This window comes from Euprymna scolopes, chromosome 1, assembly GCF_053919585.1.
Source record: "Euprymna scolopes isolate OS-2025 chromosome 1, ASM5391958v1, whole genome shotgun sequence".
Lineage (NCBI taxonomy): Eukaryota > Metazoa > Mollusca > Cephalopoda > Sepiida > Sepiolidae > Euprymna > Euprymna scolopes.
The window spans coordinates 112,092,954-112,113,178 of NC_136482.1; the positions used below are offsets into that span (position 1 = coordinate 112,092,954).

The window sequence follows — 20,225 nt, forward strand, 5'->3', positions numbered from 1 at the left end:
ATAATAATAATAATAATAATTACGTCATTTTTCCAAGTGATTCATATTCTTTTTTGATAATGTCTTGCACCTTTTGCTTCATAAGGTTGTTCTCTTTCTTTCTGAAACAAGCGGTAATAGCCCTGTTAAAATAAAATAAAAACATCACGTCGTCAGGATCGTAGCCAATACGGTTTTGATATAAAAGAGAACAAGCACACAAAAAGATCTCACCGGAAATTCTAAATACATTTCTAAATTCGCAAAAATAAAAAAAAATAAACTACTGTCTTAAAGGTATTTAGTTATGTCTTTAAAAATGTTTGGAAGTGTGTGTGAAACAGCTTGTCCCTACTCTAAATTCTAAAATATTTGTTATTATTTAAAAAAAAAAAAAAATTACCGTCTAATTTTTCAGATTGTTTAAATGTAATCACTTAGAAAGAAGAATCTCATTTTTGGTGGGTAGGGATGAATGAGCATATAGAGCAGGGCGTCAATTTTACTACCCAAATATTTCTTCGCACCGAACGAAGATGTAAATTTATCTGCTCCAGCCAACTAAAGGATTGGTCTGCAACTTTAAACCCCGTGTAAAGATACGAATGTATAGTGAAACACATAGAAGCATACTATGGACGACAGACGACCTGAAAACACTTAGATAAGACAAAAAACCACCCCAAAAATGGGATGATCACCCAAAATTGATGTCTTCACGTGGAAAAATTATTGCCAGGGAATCAAACGATTTTACACCTTGAAAAATTAATGTTCGGTCAGAAACGAGGTTCGTTGCTGTGATTATGATCTATTTGGGCTTTTCAAAAATATTTTTTTTTCTATAGGCATCACCACTTATCAAGGCCAAGAGGCCACTCGAGGATAAGGGTTAAAGAGTATACAGTAGAAATTGGACAATATAGTAACCGTTAGTAATGGAGATTCGGTAAATTTGTTAACTTATATGGAACGGTTCATCAAAAACTTGTTTACGTTAGACTTTAAGACAATCAGATTGTTGTCAGCTGGAAAGCAGAAAAACGGAAGACAATTCCATAGGCGTGCAGTTCTAAGAGAGAAGCTTTGTTCATGGAATCTACGCTTAGGTTTAGGCACAGATAAAGAGTAAGGGGAATTATTGATAGTGTTTTCAGCTAGAGGAGTGTTTCTTGTGAAAGTTTGGCGATGGGGGACCATAGAATGGAGCTCAGCTGAGCACCTGCCGTGAAAATAACGATAAAGCAGAGACAAACTCGCAACATCTCTTCTGTGAGATAGAGGTTGCAGCGAAGAGAAAAGGACATCTCCTACGAGGCTACGAAGTCGATTTTGAACTCTATCAAGGCAGGATAAGTCCTTTCTAGCAGCTCCTGCCCAGATGTGGCAACAGTACCCCATCCTTGGACGTACCTGGCTCTTATATAGATAGAGAATTGCATCAGCAGTGAGATATCTACTGGATCAATAGAAGGATCCTACCATTTTTCCAGTGGCTTTGGCAACGGATTTTATGTATATATTCCATTTAAGATCAGGAGTACAGATCAAGCCCAGAAGCTTGTCAAAACATGACGCCTCCTCTAGAGGAGACCCATTCATTTCAATTGATGCCAGATGAGGATCAGAACGTTGATGATGTAAAGATAAAGGCTAGGTTTATGATGCATTAAGAGTAACCAGCCACTTCTTTCCCCATTGTTCCACTTGTTCAAGATCAGGGGAGAGAGACTCGAAGAAAACCTGGTCGTTTACGGTCTTAGATGTGCTACCATAGATAGTAGTGTCATCAGCATAAATGTCTACGAATGATGTAAGGATGTGATTTGGAAGATCATTAATAAAGATCAAGAAAAGAGTAGGGCCCATGATGGACCCCTGAGGGACTCCAGCATTAATACTAAGAGATTCTGATTTCTGCCCATGAACTACTACTCTTATGAACCTATCAGAGAGAAATGATTTAATAATTGAGAAGACATTTCCAGCTATACCAGAGCTGGAGATCTTGTGAAGTAAACCTTTATGCCATATTCTATCAAAGGCCTTTGATATGTCAAGAGCAATTGCCCTAGAAAGGTAACCTTCGTCGAGAGATTCGCTAATCCTATGAGATATAACTGTAAGCACATCTGCTGTAGATTTAGCAGAACGGAAACCATATTGCATGTCACTAAGAAGGTTATTTTTGCTGATATCGTTGATTACTTCTGTATTTAACACAGATTCCAGCAACTTACTCATGACGTACAGGAGATTTATTGGCATGTACTGAGAGGGGGATGAACGATCACCTGAATTCTTAAACACGGGGCATACTGATGAGATTTTCCAGGGTGATGGGGAGTAATTCTCCTTAAGACAACGTTTAAACAGTTTTGTAAGCATGGGCGCAAGTTCTGGTTGAAGTCTTTCGGAATACCGTCAAGGCCGGTTGCTTTACTGGAATCAAGGTTTTTGATTAGCTTAGCAACACCACGTACAGATATACGTATATCACATAGCATGTTTTCTGATACAGGAGGAAATATTGGAGGCTGGCATCCTTGGTCGCAAAGGGTAAAATTAGCTGTAAAGTTCTTGACAAAGAGTTTGGCTTTGTCTGATGCTGACGAGATTACCTCAGGTCCGTTTATGAGAGTTGGGATAGAACACACGCGTCTGTTCAGGATTCTGTTTGCTATTTGCCAAAACTGGTGGGAACCTAGCCGCTGCTCAGCTACTTTGGACTTGACGGACTGAGCATACAACTCTCTTACGTTCTTTATTATTTTTTTACAGTGATTGCTGGCAGTTCTGAAGGCGGCTTTAGTCTCAGTACATCTATTACGTTGGAAGCAATGGAAAAAGTGATTTCTGTGCGCAATGGCAGCAGCACATTCTGGAGAGAACCATGGCTGGCTGTTAGGTTTTTGCTGGAACTTTTTCGAGGGTATGAAACGGTCTATACCTACAATTAACCATTCTGTCAGGTCTGATACTATAGAACACACCCTTTTTAAACATGGAACGCAGAGGTAGATCTGATATAAATGTGCGGAAGCTATCCCAGTCATAATGCTCATAACATGTGGTGGACTTTCATAAGCAGTCAGTTTTATGTCCAAAGATTAACAGCTAATTAGCAGTGCGATCGGTGTTGGAATCGAACACCAACTTTAGTCGAAGACTACAAGTGGACGATTACAATCTGCACGAGCAGATGTACGTTCACACAAATCTGAATCTGTTGGGGTTCAGTCCTAGAATGTACCCACAAATATTACTTTTTTTCTTTTTGAGGAAGGATTAGTTTATTATCAATCGCCAGTGGCTCCCCTAGCGGTGCATGACGATGTGTCTGTGTCTGTTCATAGCTATTTTAGTAGAGTATACTTTTGATAGCACTGGCTACTTCTCAAACTTCCAGCTTTGTGCCGCATTATTTTCTTGGTGGGAAAGGAATAAACATCTCTATCGGCAAGATCAAAGAAAAATAATATAACGCTAACTACATCAAGATAAATGGAACACATGTAATTGCTGATCATAAACTTAAGTATATTGTTGATGACATTTGGCTTCCACCGCAGTTCACTGCGTTCCATCCTGACCACCAAGATTTATCGACACGAGATTCGAGTAAAGGAGACAAATCTCGCAACAGCGTCCCCAGGTCCCAAGAACAGCTCTTACCAGGTTGGAGATCGCGTGTAGGTCAAAAGACCTCGAAATCGATGTACCACGAGGTTCGGCAAGGGTGAGGTGACCAAGGTAATCAGCCCTCAATTGATTTTGGTGGACGGTGTGCCTCGCCACATGAAAGATCTGTGCCCTCGCCATTATGTTGTTACATCGGAGGAAGAGGAAGACTCGGACAGTACAATACCTTCTGAAAGGACAGAAAGTATGATGCGGGACGACGGGTGCTGGGATTGGCGGTCAGGATGGAACGTAGTGAACTACGGTGGAAGCGAGAGCAAATAATATAATTGCATGAGGTAAACGCTAATAAAAACCCATGGACAAGAAGTCTTACTTATATGATGTATATATTTGTGTTGTACCTTGCTTTGAATACAAATTGTAAACTAATGATTGCGCTTTGGAGGATAATCAAGACTAATATCGACACGGCCTAGTTGCACAGAACCACTTATAATAATAGACCGAGAAGAATACCCATTCTAGAAAGGGCCTAATTAGTTCCTCGAACAAAACTGCTCTGCACCTCTTTTATGCACCATTACGAAGATTACAATCAGTATAGAATGTTACTAAACCTTATATCTAGAATCTCTATTCCAAATTTGATCAAAATCCATTATATGATTTTGTATTCTAGAAAATGTTTAAAATTGAAGCGTCATTAAAATTTTTAAGAAAATGAATGAAATTGGTAATTGGGTAATTACTATGGATCAAATTTAATGCAAAATGTTCTCTATAGCCACTTGTTCACATAAAATACGTTTCTAGCCGTTCTTTAGTATCGTTTTTTTTCTATGGAAGGTTCGCCAATCTCTGCTTTTTTCCCCAGCAAAGCCGCCCACACACACAAAAAAATTGCCTTTCAGTTAACATTGCACAAACTTTCCCTTCTTTCTCCATATGCCTTGCTACAAACGGAATCAGAGGAATAAAGTGTACGTTCAGCCACCAGTTATCATGGTGAAATTAGAACACTAAAGGAATAAAAGGAAAGAGAAAGAAATAATGTCTTCCCCAAAAAGGAATCATCAAAATATGCTTTAGGTGACGAACACCCAACGTATTATACCTAGATATTAAGCTCCCATCTATGTTATAGAAGCAAACCAAGTTATTGCCAGGATCGTCAATGCCACTTGTATCCGTTTCACGTGACCAGGCATATACATAATCAGGTGTGGGTCAAAAATTGGCTGACAACTAACAGTTATAGGCCAGAAAAGTTCGGTTTAAGGGAGGTAACTCTTTATTAGTATACATCACCTGCTAGATTAACAATCAGTAATTATCTATTTATATAATGTGTTCGAGGGAATATAATTAAGGGCTAAAACATTTGGCGCTCTATATTAATAGGTGGATAAAAGATAAGCAAATAAGAGCATCTTAGCGCAATCTCTCACGCGTAAGGACCAGTTTACCAGAAGCACAAGCCAAAAATATACTAACTAATAAATTGACGTCAAATGGGCTGGTAAACAGCAAAACAAAATAAACCAAATACAATACGCAAAAGTCCAGCTAGAATTCGTCACTGACAACTTTCTTTCTCAACTTTCAGAACATCTCTCCCAACTGCCTCTGCCAACGGACATTTTATCAGAAAACTGACCCCATTCCATTTGCATACGTGTGCAGTAGAAGATGAGGTCTCGTGGGATTCCACGAGACTACACCTTATAAATCCATGACTGCCATCTTTAATTTCTCTTTCTCCCAGATCCCATCCGAAGGTAAGTTGTATGACCGCACGACACACACACACAGAAGGGGGCGCTTTCCTCTTTGGTTATTACATTCAACTCTACACTTCCCCCTGGTCTCTAGACCACACATTTGGCATGGTGAACGCGGTCGTTTGTTGCGGGCACTCCTACGAAGGGGGATTGGCTGGACTACTTCATCTTCATTGGAGCTCTCAGAAGATGTGTCGGAACCATTAGTATCAGCGTTAGGGCGTACAGTCATACCACCAGGCTGGACTTCTTCATCTTCATCGGAGCTCTCAGAAGGGGTGCTGGAACTATCGGCGTCAGCGTTGGGGTTCACAGTTGTACCATCGCAGGGGATAGGATGGACCCACAGGTTATCGTTGGACGATTCACCATTACTGCTACTCGCCAATTGGTTCGTATTCAGGGCAGGCCAGATATCCTTCACATGGCGTGGAGTAACATTGACTAGCACGGCTTGCTCACTGATGATGCCAGTGATTCGCCATCTTTGAAAGCTGCTGGTGCATCGATTATTGTGAGGCTTCACCCAAACCGTGTCCCCTAACATACGGCCCTCGAGTTTCCTGCCGATCAGGCAGACGGGCGTCAATGTCCTTGATGCGCACTCGATAGCAATGGATCGCATTGGTGGGTGCACTTGCAGCAGTCATGCCATCCTTTGGAGTTGCATTATATCTATAGACCGCCTCTGTGATCGTGCATTGTTTTCTTGCTGCGATCCTCTTCACGCTTCGATGGCACCGCTCTGCTATGCCGTTGCCACTCGGTACATATGCACATCTGTGTCTGAGCTGGATCCCCCTACTCGGCTTCGAAATGTCTTAACTCCCCACTGCAGAAGACCGTGCCATTATCTGTGAGGATCTCTTCAGGCGGCCCTCTTTCATAAAATATGGACTCCAATTCACCATGCAAACCTTGTCGGTCCACAATCAATCAGGGTGAGGAAGTGCTGGTGCCGTAGTGGGTTATGTCCATACCCAGTCGGCTCCAAGTCGCGCTTACTCCCAGCTGACCTTTCCGCCATCTGGTCGGGGCGGGATCGATTGACTGGCATGTTTGGCATTCCTTGACTACCTCTTTCACTGCACTTTTGGACACCGACGGATTGGACAACTGCATAAAATCACATGTCCGTCTCACTCCGGGGAGTCCACTGAGGTGGTATATCTTCCTGATTTCATCCGCCACCTCAATAGAGGCGGCACATAATGGTACTGGCTCGGCGTTCTTCTTCATGATGTCATACCATCTTTGTGGCACCCGAGTGGGCCTATCAGCAACGTTGCAATTTGAAGTGACCAGTACCGCATCCACAGTCAGGTTGTACTCTGTTACCAGCGTTTTTACGGTCTCCAACCCCCGTCTGATCAGCATCTCGCTAGCTGTCTTAGTGCGCACTCTAGTCTTGCCTGTCAGTGTGTCTGATATTCAGTGGTACACGCATAGTGAATCTGTGTGTATGTGTAATTTCCTGACTTTCCACTGGAGTGCCAGGTTGATACCTTTTATCACCGCATCGAGCTCTGCCAGGTTGATATGAGCAGCGTCACTCGCCGGTCGCAACCACTAAGCATCCTCAATCGCAGCATCATTCTTCTCCAACAGCACACCAATTGCTAGAGAGCTCGCATCTACCCACACATTCAGTTTGTCTCCCTGCACGCACCAATCTCCTTTGGCGGGGTCATCCTGCTTTACCCTTGCGATGGTCCCCTTCACTGTGCAAACCAACAGATCGTCGGCTGTTTCATCATCCCAGTCTTTGGTGACTGCGCTTGTCCTCCTTTTTATGATGTCGGTTGCCACGCGAATCTATCCACACACTGGTAGGTGCCCCACAAGTTTACCACACAAGGAGAATACTATTAGCCTCGTGAAGACATCGGGCACTTCAGGAACTGCAGTTCCGTGCCCCCATTTCAAAGTCCCTCGCTTCTGTCGAACGTTCAGGCCCAAGACACGAACGCCATTCACCAAACGCTCTGGATTCTTGCACGTCAAACCAAACTCAGCCAGTTTGGCCCTCACACGTAATGATGACACAGTGTCTTCGTTCACATATGTCATTAAGGTACGCTGATGTCCCATCTTTTATTGTCTTTTCCTGTGACAACACAGTGTTAATAATGGTCTTCATTATTTGGGGTGCCACGTTTAGCCCAAAGCCTAGTCTGGTAAGGCAGTACCTCCTGCCAGCAAACACTACCGTCTGAAATGGCCACATTGCTTCACTGATTCAGACCTGCAGGTATGCTTTTCTTAAATCCAGCAGGGACACATTAGAACCCTGCTGGCGCCACTCTCGTAACTTGCTGGCACAAACGTCATCATCTGCCGTGAATGCATCAACATGTGCGTTCAGTTCGCGATATTCCATCACTGTCCTCACCTTTGCTTTGTTGTGCTGAGCGACCGCCATCAGCGGAATCAGGCTTTTGGCAGGTCCAAGTTTCTCATAGGGGTAGGGAATCAACCAGCTATCATTGATCCAATCACGAAGTTACTCTTCATATGTAGGCCTCATTTGGTCGGGCACATGGTACTCTGTTACCTCATTTCGCAGTTTGGCTGGTTCCTGGTTTTCCGACCGCTTCTACGCAGCTGTCCAAGCCTTATGTTGCTGGTCGAACTCGACAATAAAGTCTAGCTGATCAATCTTAAAAACAGCACACTGGAACCTTCTCCTGAAACTGTGTCGCCCCCGTCTGCGTTATGTGAGCACCACCTAGGCTCTGATGGCATCATAGCCTAGAAGCAGGTCAAAGCTCAGCGGTTTCTCGAGTACTACCAGCGCTTCGATGTTAGCTGAATTTCCAGTTTTAGTGCGAATGTTCACAGTGCCTACCCCGCAAAATGTCCGCGTCTCTCCACTGAGGGTGGTTAATCTAGTAGTCCTCTTATCCCAAGTGCGGCAGAGGCCCGCACTCACTACGGTGCGAGAGCACCCAGAGTCGAAGAATGCTGAGCATAATGTCTCATTGACATAGATCTGAATGGTCGGAAGCGCCTCGTCTAATTTCTGTTTGGGGAAGAGATCGACGCTGGGACCTTGTCCCCGATCCCGTTTCCCGAACAATCCCGGGCCATATAACCAGTCTTATTACATCGGTAGCAGCGAATAGCTGGTCATTGCACCTATAACACATGACTTCACCGTGCAGTACGAACCCATGGGACGGTCTATCTTCATTTAATACACGCTGTGCAGCAGCGACTACCGGTTCTCTCATCTCATAAGTATTCTTCATCACGGTCCTGGTCCGATCTACCAAGTCGTTAAGGGACAATGAAGCTATGCTTGAGCTAGCCCGCAGGAGTTGCTTTGCTCCGGTTGCCCAGGCAGCCCACCAAACAACAACACCAATTTCGTCATCTCGGCCAAATAAACGTCGACAGTTTCACCGGGATGCAAGGTTCTTGCCTCAAATTGCTCCCAACCAGTGGCGGAGTCGATGGCGAACGCCTTGTATAATGCCGCCTTGATCCTTTCATAATCCTGTTTTTCCTCAGGACTAAGCTGTTGATATACTGCGAAAGCCCCGCCGGATAGACGTAGAGGAACCACATGTTCAATGTTCTTCACACTAGACAACAGGCAATGTAGTTCCACCTTCTCCACCCAGTCAAGTACCGGGGTCGAGCCCTCGAATTCCGGTATTAATTTAAGGCCGAATTTTTCCCCCATTATGCCGAAATAGCTTGACGTTAAATGGGCTGGTAAACAGCAAAACGAAATAAACCAAATACAATACACAAAAGTCCAGCTAGAATTTGTCGCTGACAACTTTCTCTCTCAACTTCCAGCACGTCTCTCCCAACTGCCTTTGCCAACAGACATTTTATCAGAAAACTGACCCCATTCCATTTGCATATATGTGCAGTGGAAGATGAGATCTCGCGAGATTCCACGAGACTACACCTTATAAATCCATGGTTGCCATCTTTAATTTCTCTTTCAGATCCCATCCGAAGGTAAGTTGTATGACCGCACAACACACACGGGGGCACTTTCCTCTTTGATTATTACATTCAACTCTACGTGAATAAAAACAAACTACACATTAAATGAATGAAAAATAATCATGTGCATTGTTACACTAAGGTGCGGATATGAGAAACTTCGAGGTACTTCCTCTGTACACTAGGGTGAGCTTGCCAGTGGCGTTGGCAAATTAACAGGTATATAAGAAAAGTTAAATGGGTGATCGTGACTATTACGCCGTATTGACGTATGCATACGCAAAGGGTAGGTTTGAAATAGCAAATATTGATTTAACATTCTACATATATAAGGGATTTACATAATGTACGAGGGTTCAGAAATGAAGTAAACATGAGTTATGACGAAAGGCTAGTGATTATGCAAGCGAGATGATCGTGACCGTTCAGTCATTTTGAAGTTCGTACAATATGTGAATTATTGTAAACAAAATAAATTTCCTACTGAAAAAGCATAGATTCGGGACGATCCAACGTTTTGCTCGGAATTGGTGTAATGTTACAATATTTGCCCCGCGAGTCTGGAACATAAAAGAGTTGACATTCTATATACTATCAAATGGAGATATTTAGAACATTAACTGAAACTACGGCAAAACTAAGCATATTAGAAGCTATTTATGACATTTCGATAACCTGTCTAAATGTAAAGTTCGAGATTTTCAGGATTTTAGTACTCAGATTTGGCAGCGTCACGCGGGCTGATATGTATGTATAATTCCCTATGCTAACTCTGTCCAGCTATTTGGCAAGCAGATACGTAATATGTTGTCAAAATGCGACGCTAAAAGGGCGTATTTTAAGCTCCAAATTCGAAAGACTGTAACCTTGCGCTTGTCTGCATGCCTAAACGAAACCTTATTCGTATAATAACGCTACATCAAATAACACTGCGCCATCCTAAATATATTTCTCATTCGTCTGGTTTGACGTGTCTTATATATGCGCGCTTTATACACGACGAAATTAATTGTACATTTATCATCCAGGAGGGTAATTATTCCCCTCTCTGCACTGTTAGAAATTGCACCGTTGCGCTTCCTTCTTACACTTCCGGGTTCATGTGAAAAAAGTGACTCTTAGGCAATTCTTGGTGCTTTTTTTGACCATGCAGTGTAAAAAAATGGTTGGCAGTCGATCTTTAGTGAGCAATGCATAAGTCTCGTGTAAACCAGTTTAGTGAGTTACTGTATCTTTATGAAACGTCTTCATTATAAAAGATGAAGTCCCACATAGCCATCAACAGCTTGACTACGCAACACGTATCGTTTTACAAGGACATAGTACTAAATTCTATACTTGAAGTAAGTGTTTGCTGTCGGGTTTAGTCTTGAAGTTATTAAATATCTGATATATGTGTACCGCAAAAGTAACTGATTTTAACAGAATTTCTGGATTGTGCTTACTGATAAAAACGCTTATCTATATAAATAAAAATAATATTTCTTATAATATAATATATATAATATAATATAAATAAAAAGAATATTTCTTCTAACGTACTGTACGTAATTGTATTTAGAAATATCGCTCCTAGAATTATGCCGCAGCAGTTTTAGCCTGTAATCCCCATCCGGGCAGTCCCATGTTAACATTACGCTATTCATGAAGGCAAATTCAAGGATAAAATCTCCTACATCCTCAACCTACCCATGAGTTCTAATCAAGCCACCATTTAAATGAAAATTATTAGATAAATATTTCCCGCTAATAAGCATAAACTATTCAACAAAAGATTCATAACTGAAACGTTGTAGAAATGAACCCAGAAGCCCGAAACATGAAACCAATATAAAAGTACAATAATAATACATATGATAAATATGACCAAATACGAACTTGTCAATTATTTACAGTAGCTTGACCATTTCAGACAACAAACGGCGGGAGGATCCACCCCGCCCCGAAATTCTTTTCAGCAAGGTTACAACCGGATCCAAACCAACAGGAAAACCTGTCTTACGTTATAAATATGTCTGCACGCGAGATATGAGGGCTGGTAGCATCTACCCAGCGGAGTGGGAGTCTGTGGACTGCCGCCGGAGAATTGTTGTGAAGATATGTTTTAAGAGGAGTGAAGAAAGGAGAATCGATCAGTGGATGACGAATAGAGACGGCAGGGAATTGAAACAGATATATCAGAATCTGACATCAGTTACATCTATGACAACGACAACATAGCATGCCGGATCAGGATAGGTTTGCAGTCACAGTAGACTAATTCAGCAATCGACTTCATTATCAAATGCCTGCGAAGAAGACGCCAACAAATTATTTACCAATTTTAAAAGAATATAGAACAATCATTCGTTTACTTACTTGGTACGAAAGAAGAATATCTGCAGAAAGATCCAGGTGAGGAAGAGGTTGATGATAGACAAAGGAATACCGAACAGCATCCAGCTGGAAAAAGTCACCGGCGACTTCAACCCGAAGCGGGCAAAAACTCTTAAAATATATTAACAAGAATTATTCTTCATTGATGTGTCTAGTGCAGCAGAACAAATATACAAATAAATACTTGAGCGCATGCGTTGGAATATGAAAACTGTACGAGTTAGATTAATTCTATTTATTTTTATCATTTAAAAACGAAATTTAATGCATAGATATCTTTTTTATTTTTATTTTCCTCCTTTCTCTATTGTAAAGTCGGTCTATTTATCAATGCTTATCATCAATGTCTCCTGATCCACAAAATGCACATTACGTTCTAATAAACCATTTTATTTTCTTTAACGTGAGTTGATGTCTTAAAGATAATAAAGGATCAGTTATAGTTGAGGCACTCCCAGAATCAGCTAGGATCTAACGGAAGCGTTTTGCCATGACTCAGATGTTGTCCGCTTACGGGCGCATTATAAACAAAAAACTACAAATATTTTTAATTGGAATGTTTTTTATAGAACAAAAAAGGAAGTTAAAAATATTTTATTAAACAAAAATGTATAAGCATTGAATTATCTATCTATCTATCTATCTATCTATCTATCTATCTATCTATCTATATATATATATATATATATATATATATATATATATATATATATATATATATGAATATATGTTTTATAACATTTTAACTGTAAATAATTTACATGACAGGTTGTTTTACTATACACATAGATAGTTGTCAAAAAACAAATGTATAACAAATAAATGTTATCAAAGGCAAGATAAGTTACTTTTCTACCAAACATGCCGACATTTTTCTTTTAAAATATATCGATAAACATTGTATGGTTTTCGAAGCGATTACACGTTTTAAAGTTAGTAAACCCACTAAAAACCTTTCCAGATAGGTAGAAGAATAACTTATCTTGCCTTTGATAACATTTATTTGTTATATATTTGTTTTTTGACAACTTTTTCGAATCTATGTGTACGGTAATACAAACCCAAAATTTAATTTAACTTGAAAATAATATTTAAAATACACGTGTGTACACTGCACAAGCACCCTTATTATTATCATAATAATAACTAATAATAATAAAAAACTGGTGTGGATGACATCGACTGGCGCCACACCACACCAACTAGCTGTGAAGGATCAGGGAGGATGGAAAGACCGAGGTGAAAGAGTACTGACCAAATCTCCACTGGAAGTGTGCAGTCCAAATCTGGTACTTTGGGGAGGCATTTTGTCACCCAAACCCCAGGAAACACCAATTGACGATGCCAACGAGAAATCAGTGACAACGACTGTTGCGATAACATGCAATTATCTGCACAAGTGTTCAAGAGATGGAGAACACTAGAAATCTGGGGAGACTTGTTGTCACTTGGTCTCCAGGGAACACCACAGGTTACTGCCAGTGATCGATTACTGTTGATGGCCTGTGAGACAACTAATACGCTTCACATTTTGATGAAAACATGGGGGGAAAATGGACATAGAAGAACAGAAAACCAAAACTTTAAATATAATTTCTGTATTTAAAGTAATAGTTATTTAAATATTTCAACATATAATCTTGTGGTTCCCAATAAAGGGCACTCTGGATAGGAACAAAAATAATCTCAGTCATGAAAGATTTCTCCTCCTACGACCGAGGACAAAAAAGGTAAAGTGTAGCATGACAACAGATATTACACTGATCTTGTTCTGAAGGCCAAAAAATATTTGTTTAATGTTTCTTTAATTCTTTGTTTCCTAAATTCATAATTCAGTTTTATCAGTATTAAATTGTATATTGCTTTAAAATTACTTAATTTTACATGGATAATATTTTTATTTTATATTAAATAAAGTTCAGTTTCAGTATTAATCGAACTGTGTTCCTTTTTCTTTTTAAAAATGTTTTATTGCTCTTTTTCAAATGGCCCTCATAGAGTACTGACGGTCTGACAAATCTTACCTATATTACCTTCATACATTTTTCAGTTAACAAGCCTTGTTCTTACTCTCGGTGGTCGTGGAAAGACATGATAGAGGAAAATATACTTACACGTCAGCCTGTGCCTTAAGCACCAAATTTGGTGCTGTACCTGTTAGTGTGCCTGTTCCACCCGTATTCGCCGCATATGCAATGCACAAGCAAACAGCTTTGGCCAAGCGTGAGAAACTTGCTTCATTGTGACTGTCAGCTTCGTCATTTGAGCTATAAAACAGTTAAGGGATATAAGAGAAAATCAATATTAATTAATTTAATTGTTTGATTAAAAAACAACTCAAACGCACGAAAACACAAGAGAAAACAAAAATAAGTAATCAGAATTTGGAAGATCTTTTATAGATATGATATGATATTAACAACAATAAATAGCAAACGGGCAAACAGAAATAGTCAATAAACGATCTAAATAAAAAGAAAAATATCTAAGAATAACCAATGATTGGAAGAAACCAGTGTATACAATATATATATTCATAATACCAAAAGATGGCGGAAGTGAGGAAGCATGGCTTTGGAAGTCTTTTTACCCGAATACGATGTTAAGCATGTTAAAAATATACCTTTTGTTGTAAAAATCTAATGGAAAAACATCTGAAGAAGTTGGTGGGGACAGGATATTTTTATGGACACATAAATCGTAAAATTGCCTTCTCACTAACGAAACAGCTGTAATGGAAAAAAATCCAGGAAATAAATGAAGGTTATAAAAAAGAAAAACGGGAGTCTGAATTTTCAACAAAATTTTGTACTATATATATATTCAGTGCCAGCAAAAAGAAAGTCCGCACTTGTAATTTTTTCAAAAACTGCAAATTTAAGCTAAATTTAATGAAATTGTTTACAAAATTTATACCTCATTTGATTCGCCTTTTATTCCTCTGTAATTTAACCTGTTCATATTTGACTTTTAATTGAAATATTCCAGTGTTCACGTCAATTTAAAAAATAACTTCAATTGAGGAGGCAAAAAGAAAGTCTGCAGCAACAAATTCGCTTAAAAACAGCTTAAATTATCACCCCTAAATCAGTTTAAAATATCCACCAACAGGCAACAGAGCATCTCTAATCGTAATTGATGTTGTTCCAGGTTATACAAAGTAACATTTAGTCCATATGCCACGACTTTCTCTTAGTGATTGTCAGGAGCTCATTAATCTCCACCTTTATAGTTTATCCAATCGAGAAATTGACCGCAAATTGAAATGTGATAAGAAAACGGTACAAAAGAAAATGGTACGAAAGACTGTGCAAAAGCACCAAAACACTGGCAGTGTTCGTTATGCCCCTACATCCGGTTGTACTAGAGTTACTTCTAACAGGGAAGACAATGCTATAAAGATCCGCAGCCTAAGAAACAGATTTTAAACGGCTCCTCAAATCCAACAACAATGTAATCTTGTTAAAAAGTGCTCTCTTTCTACTGCCAAGAAAAGATTAAAGGAATTTAATTTGCGAGGATATGTTGCAAGACGCAAGCCAATGATTTCTGTAAAGAACAGAAAGCGCCGTCTGGACTTCGTCAGATGCAATGAAGAGCATGACTTTTCATATTAGTCAAAGTGCTTTTTAGCGACGAAAGCAAGTTTACTAGGCTAGGCAGTGATGGTAGGCAGTAGGTCCGTTGGAGGAAAGACGAAGAATTTAATCCTAGGTGCTCAGTTTCAACACTGCAAGGTGATGGAGGTTAAGTTTTGGTGTGGGGTATTATTAGTATCAATGGTCCAGGGCCTATAGTTCGCTTGCAAGGTCGAATTAATTCGACCAAGTACATTAATATGTTGACTGAGCATTTTCTGCCTTACTTTGGTCGGAATTTGGATGATAATCCCATCTTCATGCAGGATAATGCTCCAATTGACACAGCTGACAATGTCAAGAGGTTCCTGGAAGAGCATGATATTCGGTGTTTGGATTGGCTTACACAAACCCCAGACCTCAATCCTATCGAAAACGTATGGCACTACATCAAGCAACAGCTACGGAATGATAAAATGTCAAATTTGGAAGAACTTTGGGCAAAAATTAAAGAAAAATGGGATACCCTTTCCCCGGAGTATTCTTGCAGTCTAATTCAAAAAATTTCCAAAAGATTGCAGGCTGTCAAATTGCAGAAGAGCTGTACTACTAAATATTAACTAGTTCATTGTGTTTCTGTTGTATTTATGTTGCATTAATGTCCTAAAATTACATTTACATAACAATTTTCCATTGTGTGGACTTTCTTTTTGCCTCCTCAATTTGAAGTTATTTTTCTAAGTTGAGGTGAATACTAAAATATTTCAATTAAAAGTCAAATCGTGACGTTAAAATCACATGATTACTCTTGGCTTTCTTGAATGACGTTTATGATTTATTTGTCAATTTCAACTATATTCCCGCCGCGATTAACGTTGGCCAAGCGGTTTGTTATTAGCTAATGGAGTCAATGATGGATTCGTGGTTTGGTTCAAATCTCCCGACTGATGGTAATCGTACCTCCCAGCACTGATGATTTCCGAAAAGATGAAACACTAGCGTCGGCAGGTATTAATATATATATATATATATATATATATATATATATATATATATATATTTATATATATATACTGGTATGAAAATCCAGTGATTATCGGTTTTACAAAATATTATTGGCTGTAATATTTTATAAAGACAATCCTAGCTAAATAAAAATTGCTCAATATACCAGATAGAGCAAATAAACCATGATTTAGTAATTTAAATTTTATGATGTGAAATTGTTAAATTTCAAATCTACAATTTTTATTATATGGAAGACAAAGAATAAATTTCAATAAGTATATCTCCTTAACCTATAGGTTTTCCATGCCTACCCATCTCCTCAGAGGAAAAAATATTAGCAAATATGATAATAGTTCATACCTAATTTGTTAAATACAATAAACATAGAAAATCACAATTAAAAGTTTTTAAATCATAGAGTAAAGGAGATTATATATTGGTTCAAAATGAAAAGGATATTGAATTTCATATCCAAATTGCATGGTAACTTCCGAAGTGAAAGTCTTTGGTAGCAGTGAGGTAAAGGGATCCAATGCGTATCTTGATTCTTCCACAAGGTAACAATCCGAAGTAGGCATAATTCCTTGGTTTCTCCTCTGTGTAGATGATGAGTCCGGTAAATATATTATTATATAAGTCCGATAAAGCTGTTTTTAATAAACATATAATTTTTTTTTATATATTTAATAAATAAATATGTATATACAGGGTGACTAAAAAAAAAAAGGCCTCGTTTCTTAGTGTTTTGTCCGAATGAAATGAAACTTTGGTCATAACTAGTTTATTATATTCAAAACATCACATAAAAACACTAGGGTCTTTGGCCTTTTTTTCTCCATTGACTGTAAAATGCTCAGAAAAACAATTGAATATCCTCTGTTTTTTTTTGGGTCATCCTTTAAATATATATATGTATGTATGTATATATATATATATATATATATATATATATATATATATATATATATATATATATATTATTTTAAATTTAAGGACTTAAGCATTTTACAATATTCCCAATGCATTAAGAATTTATATTATTTATTTGAGGCTGTTTCGCTTTTTATGTATAACGCTTCCAGTATTTATAGTATTTTTACATTATCTGTGTAAGACCTTGTATTTTCGACCATAAATCTTCGGAATGCAGAATGATGGCAGTCATGTTTTTTAAATGCTGTGATATTGAGCTGGAGTCGGAGAGTTGAAGCGTTAATTTTCGTGACAACGTGCTGGTAGTGTGGTCAATGTAGTAAGCAGTGTTAGAGATACATCCTCCTAGCGGGTAATTAAATTGATTAATCAATGTAATTTATCGTGCTTTTTAATATATATATATATATATATATATATATATATATATATATATATATATATATATATATATATATACTAGCTGTACCCGGCCACGCGTTGTTGTGGCTCAGTTTGTTAAAATAGAACACATGTGAAAGTAGAGAAAAGTTCGATTCTTTCTTTCAAGAGAATGTACAAATTATTTTTTTTTAAAAGATGTTAAGAAAATAAAAAGAAAAATATTTCCATCATTAATTATGCAAAAAAATAAGATAAAATAAAATGTTGATTTAGTGTTTCAATATTATGCTTATAAATTACGATAAAACTTGCTGAGTATGCGCTGTTTTACGGTTGTTGCAAAAATGGAACGGAAACTTTAATTTCGCTTCGTTTTAATCTTTCTTAATTTTTTAATTGTGCCCCCCCCAAACGAATATAATCAAAACAGTAACATTCAACAATTGTACTTTATGTATATAAAACACAAAATATTTATTAAAAAAAAAAATTAAAAAAAATTTAAAAAAAAAAGTTAATAACGAAAGGGAAATAAAACCATTTTTAAACGAAAAAGTCAGTTTGGTATATTTTTTTGTTTTTATATAAGTCCAGCTTACCATTCACATTGGAAATGTCGACATTTATAGGTTGTCGGGTACGTTTACAACGAATAAACACCCCAATCTAGTAGATGTATCAGAATTTTTGTAGGAATTGTTTTACACCCCTATCATGAAACTGCGAATAAAATATAAAAATCTCGTAATTTCTCCTTTAAAAGTGGGTTGTTTATTTTCTTTATGGATTATACTTCCAAAATAAACTATTAAAGTGGTTTTAAAAGTAATAGAAATATTTTTTTTTATTTTTTAAAACACAGTAATGAATTTTACGAACTCAATATTTTTCAATTTTTAAACTTTAAAAATCTATCAAAATTTTTCTATTGATTCTATTTTTACAATATTTTCAGGGTCAATGTGAAATTTTATGCTCTTTCCAATAAACTGAATATAATATTTTAGACAAACGTTTTTTTAATTCACGCCCCCCATTTTTAAGTGTCTAGTAAAAAGTAAATTATTAATTTACTCACCAAAGTTTTATATATCACAAATTGAAGAGAAAAGGTCAATGAGTAATATATTCAAATTTAACACAAAAAAGTAGTGTTTTTTAGAAATTTACCTGTAAAGTTCGAAGTTTAAAACCTTTTTTTTTAAACCACGTTGTTTGTTTTTTCTTTTGTTTTTTTATGAAACCTTGGCCCTTGCTCCTTTAATTGAAAACAAAATTAGGGCTTCAATTACATGTTTCGAGTAGTTATAAGCTTGGAAAGACAGGGGGTAGAATAATTCACGCCTCCCATTTTGAAATGTCTATTAAGAAGTAAATAATTTATTCACCAAAGTGTTATATATCACAAATTGAAGAGAAAAGGTCAATAAATAATATATTCAAATTTAAAACAAAAAAGTAGTGTTTTTTTTTTTAAGAAATTTACCTGTCAAGTCCGAAGTTAAAACCTTTTAAAAAAAAACATGTCGTTTTTTTTTGTTTTAATGAAACATTGGTCCTTGCTCCTTTAATTGGAAAAAAATTAGGGCTTGAGTTAGATTTTTCGAGGAGTTATAAGCTTGAAAAGACGGGGTGGAATTATTCACTATTTTTCACGAAATTTCTGACAAACCTACCAATCTACCCATGTTAAGAACGGCTTTCGGAATAGACACCCCTAACCTTGCCAGAATACCCGAAAAGCTATAAAAGTTGACGTGTCGAATGTGAACGATGAGTTGGACGTAATGTCAAAATGTACCGAATTTAAAAGGGAACGAAATTCAAATTTCCGTTCCATTTTTACAACCGTAAAGCAGAGCATTCTATGCAAATTTTACCTAACTTACTGTATTAATGCTATTTTTTTTAAGCAAAAAAAAAATTAGGTTTGGCTATAAATTTCTAAACTCATTTCACCCTAAATAATTTAGGTGACTGAAATAGGAATCTAATTGAATCTTTAATTTCCTGAATAGTATGCGAGAATTCATTTATCTTCAAGTTATATCGAATTCATTAATACGGACTTTAGGGGCTTTTTTCGTAATGTTACTGTAAAAATTATTTTTATTGTTACAAATTACGATGCTTTATTTATATAAAAAAAAGCAAAAATAAATTCTTGCGTTTTTTATTTACTACTGAAAACCATAACTTTAGTAAAGGTATTTTTTGTTTAAACAAAATAAAAAAAATTTTCACTAAGAGTTAAGTAAAAATAATTAGTTCATTATATTCTGCGACCATTATTTGAAAAATACTGCAATTTTCATTAGAATTCGTTAATTTCCTGATTTTTGGTGAATTTTTAAGTAAAGGGAGGAATCAAAATGTTTATACACTTTGAGCGTCGGCATTCATTTTGTGTGTACCTACCATTTTTCGATGAATATTTGATAGCAAAGCGACCACGTGTGGTTAATTTAAATTAAATTTCAATCACATGGTTACATTATCAATAATCATGTGATTAAACCCATTGAAAATTTACCGATATTGTAAACACATTCTGTTTTCATTAAGCCTGTAGTGTTTT

At 37.3% G+C, this 20,225-nt stretch overlaps 1 protein-coding gene across 3 annotated transcripts in view; it reads right to left on the minus strand.

Moving 5' to 3' along the window:
- LOC145266299 (solute carrier family 13 member 2-like) overlaps window positions 1–20,225 on the minus strand; it is a 200,485-nt gene that overhangs the window by 50,820 nt on the left and 129,440 nt on the right. For all 3 annotated transcript variants that reach the window (XM_080121973.1, XM_080121888.1, XM_080122048.1), the window contains 3 exons: window positions 13,859–14,011; window positions 11,727–11,855; window positions 24–122 (listed from right to left, as the gene is read on the minus strand). In XM_080121973.1, coding sequence (XP_079978099.1) covers window positions 24–122; window positions 11,727–11,855; window positions 13,859–14,011 — 381 coding nt within the window. The remainder of the gene's footprint in view (window positions 1–23; window positions 123–11,726; window positions 11,856–13,858; window positions 14,012–20,225) is intronic.